The 20988-nt window shown below is 37.6% G+C and overlaps 3 protein-coding genes across 11 annotated transcripts in view; 1 reads left to right on the forward strand and 2 right to left on the reverse strand.

Annotated features, from left to right (window-relative positions):
• The first annotated feature begins 1477 nt into the window (after positions 1-1477).
• Positions 1478-10280, forward strand: LOC111327262 (uncharacterized). Of its 8 annotated transcripts, none has more exons than XM_022931398.2 (4): positions 1478-1571; positions 2093-2220; positions 2622-2750; positions 8698-10280. In XM_022931398.2, the coding sequence occupies exons 3-4, from the start codon at positions 2675-2677 to the stop codon at positions 9264-9266; spliced, it is 645 nt and encodes a 214-aa protein (XP_022787133.2). In that variant the 5' UTR covers positions 1478-1571; positions 2093-2220; positions 2622-2674; the 3' UTR covers positions 9267-10280. The 8 variants fall into 8 exon arrangements, with proteins under 8 accessions (XP_022787133.2, XP_022787134.2, XP_022787135.2 ...); XM_022931399.2 differs by having other exon boundaries at positions 1537-1571; positions 2675-2750; XM_022931400.2 differs by lacking the exons at positions 1478-1571; positions 2093-2220; positions 2622-2750 and adding an exon at positions 4610-5098.
• Positions 10281-13409: 3129 nt separating this feature from the next.
• On the reverse strand, positions 13410-16508 carry LOC111327275 (uncharacterized). The gene is made up of 2 exons (XM_022931417.2): positions 14185-16508; positions 13410-13920 (listed from the first exon to the last, which is right to left on the reverse strand). The coding sequence occupies exon 1, from the start codon at positions 15262-15264 to the stop codon at positions 14218-14220; it is 1047 nt and encodes a 348-aa protein (XP_022787152.1). The 5' UTR covers positions 15265-16508; the 3' UTR covers positions 13410-13920; positions 14185-14217.
• A 1999-nt stretch (positions 16509-18507) lies between these two features.
• LOC111327284 (regulator of microtubule dynamics protein 1) overlaps positions 18508-20988 on the reverse strand; it is an 8528-nt gene continuing 6047 nt past the window's right edge. The window contains exon 10 of one of the 2 annotated variants that reach the window (XM_088725596.1): positions 18508-19319. In XM_088725596.1, coding sequence (XP_088581722.1) covers positions 19278-19319 — 42 coding nt within the window. In that variant the 3' untranslated portion in view covers positions 18508-19277. Of the gene's footprint in view, positions 19320-20485 lie in introns of those variants that run through there. The other variant, XM_088725595.1, reaches the window with a different exon arrangement.

Below are 20988 nucleotides of genomic sequence, written 5' to 3' on the forward strand. Positions count from 1 at the left end.
AAGGGCCAGTTGGAAAACATAGACTGGACTCTGGACTGGACTCTGGACTGGACTGGACTGGACTGGACTGGGCTGGACTTTACTTTTTTGTTAAATTGTATTAATATTAAATGGAGTTAGTATTTTACTAATTATTTTTAGATTTAAAAAAAGATAAGAATTAATCTAAAAAATTACCCGAACGCTCCTCTGCGATAGCGCGTGGCTCGCGAGATATAAATTTTGTTCTGCGTGCAGCCTGTCTGTGAGTGTAAAATGTACTACAGTCGGGCGTCTTCTCTAATTTATTTATTTATTTTTTTGGCATACCAGGTACTGTAACTCGTTATTTTGTGTTTTGAATCTGTCAACTTTTTTCAAGGTTGGAAACATATCTCACTCACCGGCAGGCTGCACGCAGAACAAAATTTAATCTGATGAGGCACGTAATCTCTCGAGTGCGATTGCCACGTTATTTTCTTTCTGTCAACTCTGGGTTAAAAAATGAACTGTGGGAGTAGTGGTTTCTCTGACAATGGAGAAGAGGAGGCTAGATCCAAGCGTACATACGTTAGTGTTGTCAGTGGAGACGATCAGTCAACTCCGTTGACAAATTCCTGGTGGAGAAAACTCCAGGAAGAAAATGAACAAGAAGCCATTGCCCTGGCCACCAAGAACTCGATCGAAGAGCTGGTAAAGGTAATTCATTTATTCATCTAGCTAATCTGACAAAACACAAATGTTTGGAATAAGGCAACTGTTTACTACTCATTCTTCTGGAATTTGCAAAGTAAACCTAATGCATGAAACGTGGCAATCGCACTCGAGAGATTACGTGTCTCATCGGATTATTAATCTTAAACTTGCCAATACGGTTGTTAACACACCTATCAGTAACCTATATAATCCAGATATTCCCAGAACAGAACCTCTGAAAACAAAGCGTCTTTTTTTACTGAAAATCGCACGCTAGATACCGGAAGTTTTCTCGCGCGGGCCTCGCGTGGACATGGCCAATCTATAGAAAAATTTGAAAGTAAAATGTTGACATCGAATTGTTCTGTAAAATGTACTACAGTCGGTCGTTTTCTCCAATTTATTAATTTTGTTTTTCGCATACAAGGTACTGTAACTTGTTATTCCGTGTTTTGAGTCTGTCAACACTTTTCAAGCTTGGAAACAAAGTGCATTTTACACTCACCGGCAGGTTGCACGCAAACAAAATTTATATCGCGCGAGCCACGCGCTATCGCATAGGAGCGTCCGGGTAATTTTTTTAGATTAATTTTTATTTTTTTTAAAATTTAAAAATAATTAGAAAAATATTAACTCCATTTAATATTAATACAATTTAACAAAAAAGTAAAGTTCAGTCCAGAGTCCAGTCCAGTCCAGAGTCCAGTCCATAATTCCAACTGGTCTCCCATAAGACAATCATGCATTGATCAATGGCATGAGGGTTGGGAGCAATTAAAATGTTTTGAATATAATACCTTTGGGAACTCTAGAAACTTCATTCGATTTAATCAATTAGAAAAAAATGATTTACATAAAGACATCATTCCTTTTTGGTGGACAACAGGAGATTTAAGGTAAAACCGATGTTAAAGCTTAGAAGTACAATTAAGTGAAAGTTCTGTTTGTGCTCGTTTCTCGTATTTGCATTTTTGTTTTACACTGTATAACTCTGGCATTAGCCGATTCTAACTGTGCATTGGAACATTCTCCTAACCATCAATGAAAACGGTAGCATGCGTTGGACTTTATCTTCATTATCTCAATTCAGAGCTATTTGGACCGCGATAGCGATGCAGCTATCAAGCTCAGTATATCTACTGCCTTAATTCATATGTTCTTGATGTAAAGAGTTTTGTATAAGGAAGAGTAACAAGATTACGCGTAGGTTGAAATTACAGAAAACTTTGATTTTGTTCAGTTATGCATAACAATTAAACAACTGCAGAATTTAATTAAAATATATGTATGCTTTTACGATCGTGACAACAACTCCCTGTCGTTAGGCACTGTTGGACCTCTTATGATTTGTATTCCGGTTACTCGTTCAAGACGTGAAACCAGCTGAATAACGTCAGTGACTTTGACTTGCTTTTAGGGGAAATTGTCTTCAACAGCGAGCCAGTTTGGATTAAGGATGCTTTAAATTTGAGAAAGTTACTTGTAACGTTGCATGTTGGTACATGTTGGCAATAACGAGAATACAGATAATGTTAATAATGAAAGGTATGTGACTGTGGTTAGTTTAACTGTTACAGGTTGTTACACTCGCAAAACACTTGACCACAGAGAAAAAACGGCAGAATGTGAATGTTACAACATACACCTTAATTTAGTTGGTGTTGTAATGGGTCACGTTTGAAAAAGAGCGTTGACAAACTTGGAAGTGGCGCCATAGATATAGTTGCCGGTTTTTTATTTTTAATTGCACAACACTAAAGAGAGAGATATGTGCTCCGATGATCACGGAAAACAACTTTGCAGTCTCCATGACTTCCTGCGTCTCGTAACTGTGGTTACTGACCACAGGCGGAGCTTTGCCGTAGTATTTTTGTGATACGTATACATCACTGGCAACAAAAGAGATCATGCAAACACTGAGGAGACTTTCATTGCTTGATGAACAGGAATTTCAACTAATCTTCTGAAAACACATCAAGCCCAAGTTTGTCTTCTTTAGATGGCAGTAAACAACCGATATGGGCATTTTAAGCCGGAAAGAAAAGCAAAACAACAGGATACATTCACCGTCAGAGGTAAGGTACAGTCTTTCAAATTCGTTTCAAAATGATCACTTGCTTCAAAACTTAAACGTTTGATTAAATTGCCGGCCATTTAGGGTAAGTTTAGGGGTAACCATGCAGGCAGTTGGGCGGCTTTTTGAATCAAGCTCTACACTAAAGAAAACTAGAAAATGCATATACAATCGTGAATACCTCTAAAACCCACCTCTTCTGCTTTATCATTATGCCTTTATTTGATAAACCAAGAATGAAATGTTATATTAAAAATGTTATACACTACTCGCATTTTTCTTGTGCTTAAAGTGTTGATTGATTATCCACGAAACGTATGCTAAAACTTAAAAGCCATGTATTCTTAGCCGTAAAATATCAGTAATAACAATCACAGGTAGAAGTCTTTACTCTTCCACATAAAAGAACGGAATTATGCGGTGAAATATCATATTGCTCATGTCTGATAAGCCACAGAGTCTGTGCAAATTTCAGTGAGTTAAAGGAATTTGAGCGAGAGAGAACATTTGCCAAGGACATAGCAACTAGCAAAGCATTGCGTTTTGGTCCGTCATGGTCATAACTGTCAGGAAATCTTAATAGTTAACTCTAAATGGTGTATGCGATGACGAAATATTTTAACCGCCTGAGTATGTAATTTGAGAATATAAATAGAAAAATTAATCATTTCCATCTCTTCGACTTGCAATAGAAGTTCAAATGAAATTTCATGTGATTAGTTACGATGGTTTTGAAACTTTGAGGCTTAAAAACAATATCTGAAACGTTTAGGATGTCTTGCTCTCTTTTAGGTAATCCTTGTGTATAATCCCCTTTCCTACCACTGCTCAAAATTATCACACAGACTAAATATTTTCGTAAGCAGGATGTAGCTGAGAAGAAGCTAACTAAATGACAAAGCTAGCAACAGAAATCCTCCAACTGTTGACGGCAGGGAATCTGAAATGTCAAATACATTTTGTGCATAGAAGAAACCCGAAAAACATCCAAGAATGCTTATTTCAGCAACGGGAAACTCAATCTTAGATTTAAAGAGGAGTGGGAAGTTTACATTACGGGTTCCACATAAACTTAGCCTACAGAACCATGCCTGAAAAAAAACTACGCAAACTAACGGTCTGCAGCTACGTAAGTAAATGTTTACCCACACATGGAAAATTTAGACAGATTTCTCAAAGGATTTTAGCGGCATTTCTGTTGGAACTTTACCGATTTTGTCACTTTTAACTGTTATGAGTTAAGAGTAAGTTTGTTTGCCATTCAATTCAGCGAAGAAACAACGAAAATATTTTTTTGCACATTAAGAGGGCTAATGTTTCCTTCAGGCTGGCGGTGATGTTTAAAAGCATTATGACGTTGCTGATAAATTTGTGATTTGATTTTCTCGATAATTAGTTCAAGTTTTTCCACATGGAAAATAGACTTTCGGCACTGGTGGAAGCTACACACGCGTCCTTCATAAAACTTTTATGAAAATGCTTTTATTCTGGATTTAATGGAGAAAAAAGGAGAAAAAGGAGCGCGTAGGATTCGAGCAACCCTAAAAAATGCCGAGGTTCGTGTGGGAAAGTAGCATTAAGAGTAGACTGATATAGAGACCGCGGGCCGCGGGCTCAATATTAGGGGACATCCTTAGATACACGTAAACAGTGTGTGGCTAACCCACTAAAATATTAGATTGACTTTACTCATTGGTTCGAACATCAAAGATATTCACTTTTATCTGCAATGTGATAACAAATGTCATCTTTTAATCATAGAAATTCTCATAAAAAAGGTCATTACCACAATCTCTCGCTTTTATTCCTTTCATAAGCTGACGTTGTTCATTCGTGTAATTAAGTTCAAATTAAATTGGCCTTTTAATTAATGTATAATGGTTTTTATGTCTTTGAACTGATAAAAATTCTAAACATGCGCAAAAATATTGCATATTAATGCTTCGAAAACGTGGCATAGAAGGTATTTATCTGATTGCAGTGATGAAAAGTGTGACAAGAAAGTCGTCGAAGAAATTGAGAAAATACAATATTAATATTGAAGTCAATTGATTATCAATATGATCCACTCTACTATTGGCTGTTTACTGATGATATTTTGTCTGCCTTACTCACGCAGGGCAAATATAATTAACGCCAAAAATACGTAAAAAAAGTCCCTTCTCGAAATATCGTTGAACAGACGTAGGCATGTGTGTGACTTCAGTCTTCCAATCAACTAGTTCACTGCCTGGGTGTCGCGTTTCTATATAAACTTTGGACCATAGAAGAAAAATACAGCATATTTCTTCGCTGCGTGTTAATAAATAATTCTTTACTGTTCCAGCAAAAAAACACAGCGTCAAAGAGGTAAGCAAATTACTTCGGGTATATTACCCTAGGGTTCACATTGCCAATGTTTTTCATGCCCCTTTGTAGCTGTCGGTAAAACTATGTTCTCACGAACGCGGCTACTGGGTAAATGGGAAAAATCTGTTAGTCTTCTGAGGTTATCTATTCTAGTAGTTGACAATACAACTGAGATCTGATAAATAAACGGATCTTTGCCGAGTACATCTCAAAGATTTGCCAAAATGTGTGGTTAACATTTGATCAGGGAAATGTCTCTAGTTAATACTTGAGAAAAGAAAAGTGGATCTACAAATAAACTCTTAATTTTCCAACAACAGAAGGTAGAAAGTAGGTTTAAATCTATACTCGAAACTGCACATTGACTTCAGATTATTATAATTTTCCTTTATGGACAGCCAACGAATTATCTTAGTAAAGCTGAAAGGCCACTAGAGTATGTAAATCACTAGGAAAAATACCTCTACCAATCTTGCTTCAAAGACTCGCACAATGATGCAAACTAAACTGATTAAGGTTGGAAACTGTTAGTATTCTCGGCAGGAAGAAAACCGTTCATGCTAAGTTACATACAGCTCTTGCAATCAAGGCCGAACTATTTGAAATCATTCATTTGGCATAACAAAAGTTTAACATGGTGATATTTACTTTCATAAATGCCAATATTTTAGTCCAATACCAATGTTGATATTGATTGAAAAGTTATCAGTGAGGTGTTATCTTCACCATGAAACCTTTTCTGAGGAAGATGTTTTGTTATTGACTTGAATACCATTCTGTTTTTAGAGTCGTTTTCTGAAGGAATAACAGCAAACGCGGAGAGATAGGAGAGGCTTGAACTGCATAAAAAATAAAATTCACTAACAGCCACTGAAGATTTTTCACTTTTTGATTTTGTGCACGCCTCAAGGTTCCATGAAAATGCTCAGTTTCTTTCAAACTTTTTTCTCCGTTTTTTAAACAAATTAGCGGTGAAAGATCCTGAAATAAAAATCATTCCGGTTGACATCATTGGATTATTTTACGATTAGAAAACTAATGTGTGTTTTCGTCAACTATTCGTTGTTTTGTTGGTTCACCCTTAGAAGTGATCGAAATTTGCTAATAATAATAATAATAATAATAATAATAATAACACCTTTATTTAAACAAGATAATGTTTCAAAGCTGACCAGCTTGTGGCGTCATGTGTAAATGAAATAAACTACTAAATGAAATAAAAATCATGCGCTTGGCCATGATGTAAAAAAATGAGCGTCTATTAAAGTATTAAGTAAAGAAAGTTCTCCCCAGGTGAGAGACTTCTCGGTATTTGATCTTAAAAAGTTCCAAGTTTATTTACAAAAAAATACTTGAAAATGCGTTTGGTTTTCTTTTTCATGACCTACCAGTAAAACTTGCGTGTTCTCTTTTTATTATTGATCAAACTAATTTACTCTTCAAACTGATATGACGAATTTGATTACGGAACTTTTAATGATGATGAAGAAATACTTCCTTAGGATAACATCTTTTCCCAAGCCTTTTTTTCTATTTTCAATGAGACTGGACCTGACGCTTTTAACAGGATATTTGCAGTTTGACCAAAATGCATGACAAGTCTGTCAAAATTAGCGTTCTTTAGATGACATCTGTGGTATATTTTCATAGAATTATCCTCGCGTGAGTGTATGTGTCAAGCCCTTTTCTAAAAATATAAGCTTTGATATACAATGTAGAATGAAGTTATTGTTCATGTATTCGAGGGATCTTTGTTAGGAAAGGACACACTTGCCATAACACATAGTGAGGTGGTAGTTTGTAAGATCGAAGTTCGACCCAAATTAACTACGTCTTCAGTAAGGTTTCACGAAAATGTTACCTCGCACAAATAGAGTATTAATAATGCATATTTAAAAACTCCTATTTAATAATTCATATTTTATATTTCGTGATAAGAGCGCTTAGTCATTCATCTGTTTTCAAAATTGATAACTTCGATGAGAAAAAAATTCTTGAAGACATGGTTTTTCATGTGAAAAATTAATCACCACTTTTTTTCTTTTCATTGTGACAAACGTAGAGATTGTGCAAAGTTTAAAAATCCCCAGGGAGTAGTTTTCCTTACGGTGATGGACGAAATATCATTATATGTGACTTATTCATTACATTGGTAGGGTTCCACCTCCACAGAGAGATTAACTCCTCAAAATACACCAGTAAACCATTAAAAGCCAAAACATTACTGTGCAAATATGCTTTGCCCTACACGAATATGGCCTCTGACAACCCTCCAGTGGCTTCCAGTTTCGTATTTAAGCTTTCTTCGTTTTATTTTTAGTCTTGTCTAAACAATTGCCTCCAAGCTAAGAAACCATGTTACTACTGACAAAGCCGGCGCATTTTAAATTTTAATCATCACGATACAAAGTTATTTATTTGTACAAAATATTTGATCCGATATCTGGTAAGTTATCTTTCGAAATATGCATGAATCGGATATTTTTCCTTGTGTTAGAGATTGCTAGATCCGGCGTTTTCTCTTTTTACCAAGAGGGAATAAGCAACATTACAAGGGAAATTGAAACAAGAATTAGAAAACATGCCTTGGTACGTGATCTCGATAGTTCAGTTTTTACAATCCCAATAAAACCTAAGAACGCGTACAAACGCTGGTGCAGCTGAAAACTTTGCTCATGTCTTGATTAGTCGATACCCCGAAGGGTGAAATAAATGCTGACTTACCTTGTGTTTTTCCTACTGTTTGTAAACAAAAAATACCGTTGCTAGCGAACAAAAGAAAAACTTTAAAATATTGGCACTGGAAGAACGAATGATGCCTTCTTTCCATGTTTGTAGCAGATTATCGGTCAAAAATAGCAGACATTGTTTCATACAATATCAGGCACATGACCCAACCACGTGTTATTTTGTTTTGTAAAGTAGGACGAGTCACGATATAAATCTCGGATGAGAAAAAGACAGGATAAAAGCGCAGCAGGGTACGAAAAAATTCTGACTTTTAATCACCTTTGTAACAAGACAATTCAACAAGAAAAATGACGTTTATACTTAGTTTATTTTGTTACACGTGGTAAGGCATAATTCCGGCTGCGGACAGCGTGTCTGGGGAAGCGAAAGTTCTGGCGTTCAAGTATAACGGGCGTAAAGGTTTTCTTTTTTGCTGCACAGCTTAATAACGCGCATCGCTGCCGTCATTTCCGTGTTACACGCGTTTAAGACGTTGCTAGAAAGCAGGGGGGACCGAAGAAATGTTAAATTCTCTCCGATAAGAGGAAAATCAAATCACACTCCATGGTAAATTGTATTCCTTTGAATTCGCTCATACATAATCACGGTTCCAAAAACGTGGTGCTTCGAAAGTAAAACCACGCGGTGACCCGGAATGATCCTATCTGAGCGGGAAAAAAGAAAATTAAAATACGATTAAGAGTCGCTATGTTCAGATTATTTGATTCATTTTCTGGTAATTTCTGTGCGTCAAGGTAGGGAGAGCGCATTGAATTGTTTTTACCTTAAAAGCGATGTTTATAATAATAACTGATGACCATGAAAGTAGGTTACTATAACTACAAACGATTGTTTGTTGTGCTTGGCAGGTGAGGCAGAAAGACTGCAGGTTTTCCCGATGAAGCAAATCGATAACGAACACTGTGATGCTGACAGTGGAATGGCGCCAACAGCCCCATGTTATCCAAGAGTCCCGAGGAAAAAAACTCAGGAGCAACAAGCTGTGGTAGACGAGATACTTCAAGTGGTTGCTGATCAAGGAAGGCGTTTTTCGCTTTCGCGAACGGACTATAGCGTTCAAAAGAGAATTGAATGTGGCTTACGGAGGCAAAAAAGACTGACAAGCGACGCGTCTAGCTTTGATGATTCCAGTTCATGTGCAAGCGGCTCCGACCTTTCTACATCACCTCCGCCGACACGACATAGCAGTATAAGTATCAATTCAAGCTTCTCAGATGATGGCAAGATGTTCGAATATAGCAGCCGACCACGAACTCTCCCACCGCTCAACCGAAATAGAAGCCACCGGCCGGCTCGGCCGACGCCTCCTAAACAGGACTTTGACGAGGAGCGTGAGATTAGCTGCTCTGGCACTTTGTCGAGACCATTGTCCGCGCGAGGACAACGATCACGCCCACAGAGAGGGTTCACGTTATAGTTCACTCCAGAGAACGGAAAACATTGAGTGAGATCGTCATATTGCTTCAAAGAGAACGTGAAATCCTATTTATAGAGGGAGCGTTTTGGCTTGAAGTTTTTGTAGCGTAGAGCTCTAAATAAGGAAACAATGCATGCGCACAGTGCGCAAAGAAGGCCACCATTTGGATGCGAACATATATATATATATAAACACTGATTTCAACAGCTAGAGTTGAGAGCAGATGGAAGGCATATGACAAGTGCCGGAGGCCAGGCGAAAAGAAATTAACGAAGCTGTTGCTCGTTTAAGGAAAAAAGGGCTCTAAAGAGAAAGATCAAACATACTTGAAGTCTGATTCGGTAGCAATATAGCTGGAGGTAACTTCAATGATTCCATACTCTATGTGCAGCACATTTCTTTTCAGAAATCGATGCAAACTTTTCCCGAATACAGGAAGGATGATTAGCCACAACAAAACATTTTCAAGTGATATCAGCCACAGATAAACAATTCCATTTTTCCAGAACTACCCATGATAAAGCAAGTGGGTTGTCTCTTTGCAAAATTCATCAAGAAAACTGTCAGAAAAGGAAAAGAGTAAGATGAGAACTGAACATTTTTGGTCGACAAAAATGTCACTAAGCAGTGGTAGCTTACTTAAAGCACGGCGTGTAGCAGCTTTATTTAAAGTCAAAACAAAGGATGGCCTGTAATGAATCGTATCGTAGAATATTCACTTGTTTTACTCTTTGAAACCTAGAAATCCAAATCAGTTGTTAAAAGCAGCACGTAGCGACTCATTCCTTTTTTCTTAGTTTTTGAAAAGCGATATTTGTTCAATAAAAATAAAAATATAAAATGCTAATTTACTCGGAAAATTTGATCGATAATTCTACAATGTAAATAGGTAATCGTCTTTCAGGTGAAGATCAACCGGAAAGGAAGATTCAGAAACAGATTTGTAAAAAGGCAAAATATAGGGTCTGGTGAGAGTAAATACAACGTAATAATAAAAGATGCAGTTCAGAATTACACTGGCGGTGTTGGCTGAATTACAAACTGATGCGATTTGAATATGCTAAATATTTGTCTAGCGAATTGTGTTTACTTACTCTTGTGAACTGTGACGGTAATGCACAAAAGAAAAAAAAAAGGGAATACAAAAACGGGTGATAAAAGTTATTTTCACATTTTAAAGGTTTGGAACAAAAACATCGATGTTCGAGAATAATTAACACACATAAATCAAAAATCATAAATAAGTGACAAAAGTCGCAACGGGGCGAACAAAAAAATTATCTCACATCCTGCAGACAGGTTTTCGATTGAAAAATGTATTACATCAGGCGTAAGAATTTCGAGCGTCAACCGAGTAAGACGGCTTCTTGCGAGGCATGATGTTGTTTTGGGAATAAAATTTAAAAAAAAAAGTTAAGATTAAAGCGAGCATGTTCTTCTAAGCGCTTGGTCAAAAGTATTGGCTCTCGGTGTAAAAATAACATATGCCTTCCTTTGCCGACATTAATATTATCTGTTCTCAAAATTTACAGAAAGGACACTATTTAAAGTAACTAATTTGAATTAAATTCTTGCTAAATCCCATCAAATATTACTGCAAATTTTACGAGGATTTTCTTTCATTATCCTTCATGTCCGAAAAAAGTATCAAGGTAACAATATGTGTTAAGCTAAAAAGATTGTTGCCGTCGATTAACATGCAAATAAATTCACGCATGTAATTTAGCTTCCAAAGCCAAATTCAACGCAACAAAATTGGACGAAATTATTATCAACCGGACAAAAACTGTATTTTCGTATGGCAGAGGAACCACAGCAATATTTGAGGGATTCATTGTCCTTTTTTCATCTTTCTCAACAGATTCATGTACAAATATTCTTATCACGCTGACTTATACGTCCCAGGGCATAGGTTTCCAGAAAAGAGATGCACTGATATCTAGAGGTTGGCAGTATTTCAAAATGCCAGTCATTTAGCTTCCACTAGAATTTGCTTGAAACTCGTCAGTGTTGGATATCCAGGGACAACTGCTTCAAAATTGTGTCGAAACTATGGCGTCAAATGTGAACAGTAACACGTAAACAATATAAGGAAAGATTCAATATCGTGATTAGCTAACAATATGAACAACTTCTTTCCTTGTTGTGTAATAGCTGTTGGCGAAAAAGGTAAGAAAAGATTGTTAACAAATACAAAAGTACATTTCAATTCGAGGAGACAATGGAAAGTTTCACTGACAGGAAAATTAATTGATAACCGGTGCCGCACAGGCATTACTTAAATTATGCAACATGTCCTAATATAACTGGAAGAAAAAGACTGAAAGAACCAGTAAGCGGAATCCTGGTTTTGATCAAGAAAATAGAGTGTTATTGTCCTATTCACTTTCAATTCAGCAAGTTGTGGCAAAATTATAAGACGCTTACGTGCGATCAATTCGCGTGATGTACAACAAAAGCATCGAATAAATAGTCTCTATTAGTTTGCAATATTCAAGAACATGACGCACATATGCACTTCAAAATGACACAATGACCTGTGTTTCTATTTTTATCGAGATAAAGCCGCCAGAAATTTCTGGGTGAGGCATCTAAGAGTCACTAAATTGAGTGAAAACAACATTGGCACGAATCTCTCATAGCGTTTCTCAAATGCACCTTGGATGTCCTCTATACATATCACAGCATCGCTTTTACAATTCGATCATTCATATTACCGGACTGTCGACAGTCTTAGCTCATTGCAAGAGCAGCCAAACAAAAAAGATAGAAACTCATGTCAATGTGTATCAATCTTCTCCTCATTCCCCAGATTAAATAAATTCAAAGAGTTTGTGGCAGCACAGTTTATAGCAATCGCGTTTCTTTGACCTAGACTTAAACACACTCCTGGGTTTGATTAGTATTACTTTCAGTCCAAAATTTTCATAATAAAAACTGACATTAGCGGCTTTGGAAGTCAAAAAGCGGCACATTTCATACGAACTAGTTTGGCGCTAGCAGCGACGTTGTCTCCTTTCTGAGCCAAAGAGTAAGTAATTATACAGTGATGTAATTAAAGTTAGTGCAGAAATTTTCGGTGTCGGGGAAGTATCAGTTTAACCGCATGACTAATAGGATTGATAAATGCTTTCGAATTTTTTTGGTTTTTTTTTTCTTCTTTTCTGATAATCTACTCGGCCGTTTTAGTAATGTACCAGTGATGAAACAAGTTCTGCTCATGCCTTTATAATTGGTCAAATCAACAACTTACCAGTTCTTTCAATGGCGCAATCTACTGAATATATTAATTTGCTAAATGAGTAAAATTAGCAGAGTAAATAATTCTTAGGATTGCCGATGTTACTGTCAAACGATATAACAGCAGAGCGAGAATGAAAATTACACAGGAAAGGATGACAAACAAACTTTGTAATACAAAGAACTCGATAAGTTTAATAATCTTATCTTAATCTCTTTGTGGTTTTCTAGAAAATGCGGGACTGTAAGCTACAAACACGCGCTCCGCAGGGCTGTTTCTTTCATATTCTGTGACCCGTTCTAACCTCACGGGTTCCACTAATGTGAGCATTGACTTATACTGATGTAAACATCAACTGTTACGTACTGTAACGTCATAGGGTGGGTTTTTTTCCCTACGAGTGTCTGTGGTTATGCGTGTCAGGTTTGACTAATTCGATGCTTATATGGAATCTAGGATGTGTTTCACGGAACTCCTTCCTTGCATGCAACTGGTCTTGCCTGCTCACAAGCAGCCATCTTTGCTGAAGAACATAACATTTCAGATATCTCATCCCGATTAGACAAACATAAATTTAAATTCCGTGAGTAAACGATAGTTGAAGTTCAAAAAGGCTTTCATCGAGATCGTACAGGGTAGTCTGGGTTAGACGTAATGTACTTCGTTAAAATGACAGTGAGCATGGCGGCTTTGAGATAAAAACACCCGAAAACACGAGGAGCTAATTGTGTCCTTGGCTACTTTGATGACAAATAGGGTAGAGTGTTTTTTTTTTCTCTTACAGATGTGTAAGTTATAAGTATTAATATCAACTCTTACAAATATCGTCCACTTACACGCTGGTTATCAGTATAAAAATCCAAATACCTGTCGAAATATCCTCGGGATTGCATTTTTGTAAAAAAAAAAAAAAAAAAAAAAAAACTTTTGGACTGGACGAGTTGTACAAATTTGTTCAGGTGGTTTAGATGAAGCCAGCCACTCCTTTGTAATTGGCCCGCATTGTGACCTTAAACTATTTAATCTACTAAACACAAGATTAAGACGGTAAAACAATATATCAGATTTAAACAAAAAAATATATATATGTATAGGAAAGAAAAATGATGTGTGGTGAATTCGCTTTCCTGAAAGTTTATAACTTCTTTTAGAAATCATAACCGACATTTTACGGGATTGAAAATAAATACGCATTTTACAAATTATGTACAAAGATCATACTGTTCCTTTATAAGTTAAAACAGTCTAAGTTAAAACAGTCTAAGCCAAGGTGTTATTCAAGTAAGCCTTGTCACTGGAGAAGACTAGTGTCATTTAATGCCAAGCACCATGAATTATCTCATAGTATCTGTGTTACAATACTGCTAAGTAGAGTTTTTCATGGAGGAAAAGGTGTCCACACGTTAGAATTTCCTAGGGAAAAAAAATGAGAGATAACATTAATACAAATATTTTACACAGAACTACTGGGTATCATTCCGTTGAACCCAAAGAAACAAACAACAACAAAAATAGCTCGGAAGCTCAGGTGGGTATTGAAATACTTTTTAAAAAATCGTGAAACTTCGCAGACCTTATTTATAGGTGGTGAAAATGATGTTACGATCAGTTTAAATCGACAGGGAGATATTGTTAAAACTGGGAATAGAGGGGTTGGATTTTTTTTTCTGGCGTCACCTGCTTTACGGCTTGTGTTTTACTTAATCCGTTTTAACTGCTGGAAGGAGCCGGTCCCTCTCGTCCAATGGGAGGAACATGTACCATGGTGTAGGGCGCTGTGGAGGACGCCGCCGAGCTACTTCTGTAAAGCGGTAACTCAGATGGGTGCACTTGTTCCAGCTCTAATGGCCCCTCAAACGCTAACTGAGCGTCCAGTCTGTTAAAATTGATATAAGTCCTTCGTCTTGAACCTTTACGAACATTTTTAGCGTAAGACAGAGGGTTTGCAAGCGAGGACGGGTCACAACTGATCCGTTCACATTCACCGGCCGATGATATTCTGGCGGAAATGACCTCTGCTGGCCGCACACGTTGAAAAGTTTGGCTCGATCGAGGTCGGAAAGCTTGAGGGTGATTATCGATTCCGGAAAAGTTCTCCAAAGGACTGTTGTAGTGATACTGAGTCTCTTTGGTGGCGAAAACCGAATGATCTCGAAACGGGAGGAACAGTTTTCTGGGGGGGCACTGCTGGGGCCAAGAAGCGTTCACGTTACCTCCAAAACTAGCTCCCTCTTCACTGATAGGAGGGGAATTTAAATCTGTCCTTTCCCTGGAGCTGCAAGGCTCTTTTATATCATCTTTTGATGAAACGTCCTTACCCGAATACATAGAATCTACAGAATATTGTCGTCGTAAGCTCGACACCGATCTTCTCCGAACACTTGTACTTCGTGAGCGAGGGCGACCCGACGGTGGCCGGGGCACAATGACGGCCTCTGGAAGATTACTCGCGTTATCAACGTCCGAGTCTAGTGAGGATAGTTCTCTAGACATGGGTCGATAGCTGGCTCTTTCAAGCTTTGGATTTTCGTCTGAAACTGTTAGTTTGCTTTCCTCCCCTGATCCCTTGACAACAAGCGCTGAATCTATTAAGTCTAAGATTTCATCGTCTACGATTTTCAAATCCACTTGCGAAGTTTGAAGAACCTCTTGATCTTTAACAAAACGCAAAACCATTTCTTGCTTTGCTTGAGTAATGTTTTCTGAGAAGTCATCAAGCCTTGGACTCACCGGTCTGCTCTCCTCCAGTGTAGTCATGGTGAAATCTATTATGCTCAAAATTTCAAAAGAAATCCGTGATTTCGTCAATTCACGAAGACAAACAACTTTGGTTGGATATTTAGAGATCGATGAGCGCCCTTGCTAAGGAATTCAGATGTAATCATGAACTTGCATCAGAACTCGAAGTTGTCGTTAAATGTTGTTTAATCGTTCAGTTAACTCGACGAAGTTTCGCATCGCTTCCCGGCTTCGTGTTTTGTTGTCTAGTGCATGCAAGGATCCTTTTAATTCTTCGAACCGTTAATTACCAAACCAAACCACAGTGACAGGATCACAAACACAACAGCTCCACGAGCGGAACACCCTTTTTGGTAACCTTAACAAGAATCTACTCCACCAAATTTGCTAAAAGGTTAGCGCCATCATTTAGTAATTTTCCATGTCTTTGAATGTTATCTGCCTTTGTGTCCGTAGCTAACAAATACGGCTCTTAGAAAAGCTACGATTGGTCAGAAACAATAAACAAATGAATCATAAATATTCATTTCTACTTTGGATAAGATCAATTCTGAATGCAAACTAATTAACTACTGTGTGTTTACTTTGACGAAAAGAAAACTTCGTACAAATTTTTCTTTGTTTTGTAGAAACTGATAAAGCAACTAAGACGCAAGGTTTTCAAACTTTTCCACAGATCTATTTTCAGCTGGAATTAACCTGTTTATGAGTTTCCAAGCGGGGAGGGAAGAAAGCAAGTAATTAAATATTTTAATTCAACCTAAAGCAATGTATACATTTTAAGAACAGTCTTTGTTTCGCTGTTTACACATAAAAATAGTTCAATAATGGCTGAAAGGCGAGTTCGCACATTAGTCGTCTTTTAACAAACCGCAAATTGCTTCAATCGCACACAATGTTTTCTTCCCGTGGTCGTTCACATGAAGATCTATAAGTATAGTTTGAAAGTTGGGAATCAATTTACGCTCTGTACTTTAAGTCTGTGTTAAGTGAATCTAAATTGGCTTTGCAGATTCCTAGCGGATTTTCAAACGCTCAATTATGCATTTTGGCACCCCCTGTAAGGGAGGCTATCGCTTTGCGTCAGAGCACATTGTTCGCTTAATCCCGTTGTATGGAAGTAGACAACAGTAATCAATCCTTAAGACTCGACGTCCAAAACCACGTAATTTCTCTCATAATTCGCTGCGGAAGCGAGAGAGCAATTATTAAAGAGGCACTTCGAAAATGGGCCGAGAAACATCTTCCGCAATTATGTAAGAGGAACTTTCAGTTCCTGTAGATTCCTTTTAACCATTAAAGAGAAACTACCAGAGAGTCTGAAAGGAAAAACCTTTGGATAATTGAGGTCCTTCAAGAGATTAACGATTGAGAGCTTTTAAGAGTTATTAATTGAAAAGCACCTGACAACACGGAATAGAAGCACTATGTATGTCCACAGCATCCGATCGTTTCCCAAAACGAAATTTCACGGCGGTATCAAAAGATGTGTAACATACAAACGAACTTGAACTCGACAGGATACCAAATAAGACCAAATGTATTTCACTAATCGTTTCTAATCGAGCCACCCAGTTCAAAATTTAATGATATTATAATGCAACGTAACACATCAATGCATAATCTTTTAAAAATTTCTCCAACGAAGTGGATTCGTTTTCTCGGATGGTCACAGTTGTAAGTCCACCCTGTTTCACTTTTAAACATTCACAACTTATCCTATCAATCACGAAGCTCATTCTTTTCAGTGATTAGTGCTGAGTAGAGAAAATATAACAGAAAAAAGAAGAATATGCTGATACAAGTTATGTAATCTAGAGTAGGAGCGTTGAGGTTATTTTGACCTTTCCACCACAACGAGGTATGAAGTAATGACAAATAAATAGTCTAAACACTGGCTTCAAACAGCTTTGAGGAGAGCTGCTGGATTACGAGAAAGCTCTCTTGTTACACTACCTGAAGATGGCAAAGAAAAAAGAAAGAAAACTACAACAACAACAACAACAACAACCAACAAAATACCAAAAAGCAGTATAACAAACCCACAACAAGAAAAAGGAAGCTACAAGAGACGATGTGTATATGAGCACGATCCTTCGCAGTAAAGCACTATTTGAGCAATAGTGAAAATCAGACCTGAAAAAAATTTCAGGCCTGTACGGGATTCGAACCACTGACCTCTGCGATACTAGTGCAGCGCTCTTACCAATTGAGCTAACAAGCCAACTGAGAGCAGGCCATCAAATGAATCAAGAGACGATGTCATTGAAAACAGGATGTTGATTCTTGCACTTTCTTTCTGCTGTCATGTTTCATCTTCAGTTCCCTATTAGAGGAGTCAGGAAATAGAAACATCCGTTTTGCCTTTGGGAAGAAGCGACAAAACTTTTTACTTAAGCGCATGCCGTCCTAATTTAGACGAGGGAGAGAAGTTCTCAATTGTATTTCTGTCTACAAATTGGTAAATCTCCGTTGATTTTTAGCTGCTGGTCGTCTCAGCCTGCATTCACGCTGTACTCCCCGCCCCCCCCCCCACCCCTACCGCCAACAGTCGGCTTCACGCGACAAGAGAAGATAAAATTTTTGCGTTGTGCACATAACTGCGGCACCGCTTTTAAAAAAACGGTTGTTTTGAAACGAACATTAAATTACTTATTTTCATATTGTGGAATTGTGGATAGAGTTTCTCTCTAGGTACTATTCATAACACGAGGAATTTTCAAACAAACCAAAACAGTCAACAGGGAAAAGGAACTTTCCACTTTCTTCCAAAAAATTGCAATTCCTGTAGTCCTTTACTTGGCGTTCAGTAGGAAGTAATTGGGGATTTTCACCGTAAGCAATTTATGATTGATAACGTGGAAATTTAGAAGAGAAATAAAAAAAAAACGAATGCCAAGAACAGAAACGAGGGAAATCTTTCGTTTGGATCGATTTACCATCCTCTAACAGAAACAGAAATACACTGACTAGCCCGTACAGCCCTTAATTATTTAACGCTTGCGCAGTGTTCTTCGCCCGCGAATGCATTTGAAGCCTCGGCGCAACGAAAGCTGGCGAGAGGAGCTCAAGCGACCCGTCGCTTGTTTCGTTTTGCTCAAGGCCTGAAACTTATTCGCGGGCGACGAGACTCTGATGCCGCTGCGCTAACAATTGGCGAGGCCTCAGTCCTGGCAGGTTATACATTCACATCCTTTACAACCAACAATCGTCTAAACACTGCATTTGTTTTGCAAATTACCAACGACAAAGAAGGCTTCAGAAATTTACTTAGTGTCATTTAATATTAATTTGTACAAAAAAAGCTAAAACCAAGACTCACAAACGGCTTCTTTGGTCAACGAGGTAAAGAAAATCGCACGAAAGAGCAAAACTGAAATAAAATGCGACGAATTTTGAAGGAGCCAAAATTTTGTTAAAAACAAAACACTATAAATATATTCGTTGTTAAAAAAAGACAAAATGTTAGGCGACCGAAAATAGATATAGGAGCACTGACTTTTCACCGACGGAGAGTTGGTACAACTGTTGTGTTTTTCAGGGTGTTACATTATTTGCACTTCCACTAAAGTTAATCGACGGCAACATTTACGATCACGGATTTATTCTCACTCTAAACCGCTTAAGAGTCGCTCAATGATAGTAATCATTTGGGTGACGTAGCCAAACTGTCAGTAGCAGCGTCAGTGTTTTTGTGTTTACAGCTGTCAAAGCTTTTAATACGCAAACGGCGGCAGTCAATTTAGACACTGACAGCTGCGGCGCTCAACAAGCTAATGTAAACTTGACTCGCGGAACTGCAACTAAGAGGATGTTTAATAATCTGGATGTCATGGATTAAAGAGGGATAACGCGCCAAGGAAATGGAATAAGACATGTACGCACCAATTTCAGAGGAAGACAGCTTTCTTCCTGCTATTCTGTGGAGCAATCCTTCGAAGCAGCTCGAACATGTTCGTGGTTATTACGAACGACAACGTCAGTTAAATTTAGTACTCGATCGAAACTTGGAAGACATTCGAATGGCGTACTCAAGGAGGCTGTGTAATGAAAGAAATCGGCTGAGCAAGTCCCTGTGGGAGATAGAGGTAAGGAAAAGGAAATTACTGCATCAGATTTTGGAGCCACAAGCGAAACGTGAGGCGACATGGCGAAAGCAGTCTGTATCTGGACCTAAAAAGCATCGAATGCGGCACAAAGAGGGTGAAGAGGAAAACAAATTGCACAAGGGACATAATAAACACGACAAGCACACTTCTAACGAACGTCAAAACAGATCGCATGAAAGAACTCAGAAAGAAAAGCCGAAAGGTGTAGAAAGCTCTGGAGGGGAATCTGAACAGTTAGTGATACCAAAATTTCTTCTTCATTGAAATCTATACAATGTGTACCCGCGGCGAATCCACGTTGCTAAGACACCGTCGGAAAATGAAATATTTATCAAACCGAGGTACATACGGAAATTAATCCATCAGAAGGAAAGCCAATTTCAGAACTAACGGTGAAATATTTGAAAAATAGAAAAGGGAGTCCATTCAAAAGTATAAAAACACTCTAAAAATTAAACTTCTGCTTCACCAAAACGTTGGTTACAAGGAAATTATCGATACGCATATTTAGGTGTCGTTATTTCAGCTGCGTAGTTATTGAATTTTCAATTTTCTATTCACAAAAGAGAGAACTGACAACCCATGGAATCGCTTTAAGTGAATATTAACTTTCTCAAGTACACCTATTGGATCCAAACTGGCATCTTTGATGACAAGGTATACTTCTTAACACCAATGAAAACATTTTTGAAGTGGAAGTTGGTGTTAAATATAAAAGAGAAAAACCCATAAACCAGGCTACTAATCAACTAAGAACATTATTTATCTTTTGAATATCAGCTTATTACTGTCGCAAGGAAAAATAGTACACAAACAGAAAAACGTTCATCATATCTTGGAAGCATTCTGTTTCCTTCGTGCTTCCACTTAGCGCCGAGTAAGTGTAATCAGGATCCGCCATTAAACATTTGGCTAGGATTCATAATCGAAGTCATCGAAATAAGAACTTTAGCTTGGTCGGTCAAGACTTCACAGAGGCTTTAACATTAAACTAAAATTTTACTCAAATAAAATGGGAGAAAATAGGCAAAAGAGGAAGTCTTCGGATAAGCAAAAGTAACAACGGAAACTTCGCTTTTTGTCATCGCCTTAGAGATTAAAAGCGAAGCATTATTGCTGGAGGGGGGGGGTTTCACTTAATGCAGGCCACCTGATTTGTTCAAAGTTAAGAGTTTTAACCAATAATGTAGGATAGATATAAAAAAGAGGGTTATAATAGAGACTATTAATGCATTAGTTAAGTGCATTGCGCTGGTAAATGTGGCGCTGAGACACAAAAGGGAAATTGGGGGAAATGAGATAGCCATCTTTGATGCTTCAAATCCAGTAAGAAGAAAAAAAAAACTGTTAAAAGCTTTCTTTTCACTACGTGCGAATATTTGTTCGGCAATATTCACAAGTCCAGCATTGAGATATAATAAAGGTTGCAAATATTAACGAATTAAATAAAAGATTTAAAATTGTAGTTTTGGAGTATTCTCTTTTGTACTTATAAAGTAGCCTCTTAGTTTACCAGTTGTTGAATGAAGCTCATATAATTAAATAACACAGCTACAAACTCCATTTATCGCCAAATTCATTTATTTCCCTCAGAGACTTAATAACCGGGATAAACTTTGTGATTTTAATGAAG

Source organism: Stylophora pistillata, chromosome 6, assembly GCF_964205215.1.
Source record: "Stylophora pistillata chromosome 6, jaStyPist1.2, whole genome shotgun sequence".
Taxonomy (NCBI): Eukaryota; Metazoa; Cnidaria; class Anthozoa; order Scleractinia; family Pocilloporidae; genus Stylophora; species Stylophora pistillata.

Excerpts from the sequence above, each read along its gene's own strand:
- LOC111327275 (XM_022931417.2), bottom strand. The coding sequence starts at position 15,264 with ATGACTACACTGGAGGAGAGCAGACCGGTGAGTCCAAGGCTTGATGAC.
- LOC111327262 (XM_022931398.2), top strand. The coding sequence starts at position 2,675 with ATGGCAGTAAACAACCGATATGGGCATTTTAAGCCGGAAAGAAAAGCA. Across the intron at positions 2,751-8,697 it reads GGATACATTCACCGTCAGAG|GTGAGGCAGAAAGACTGCAG; the intron begins GTAAGGTACAGT and ends TGTGCTTGGCAG.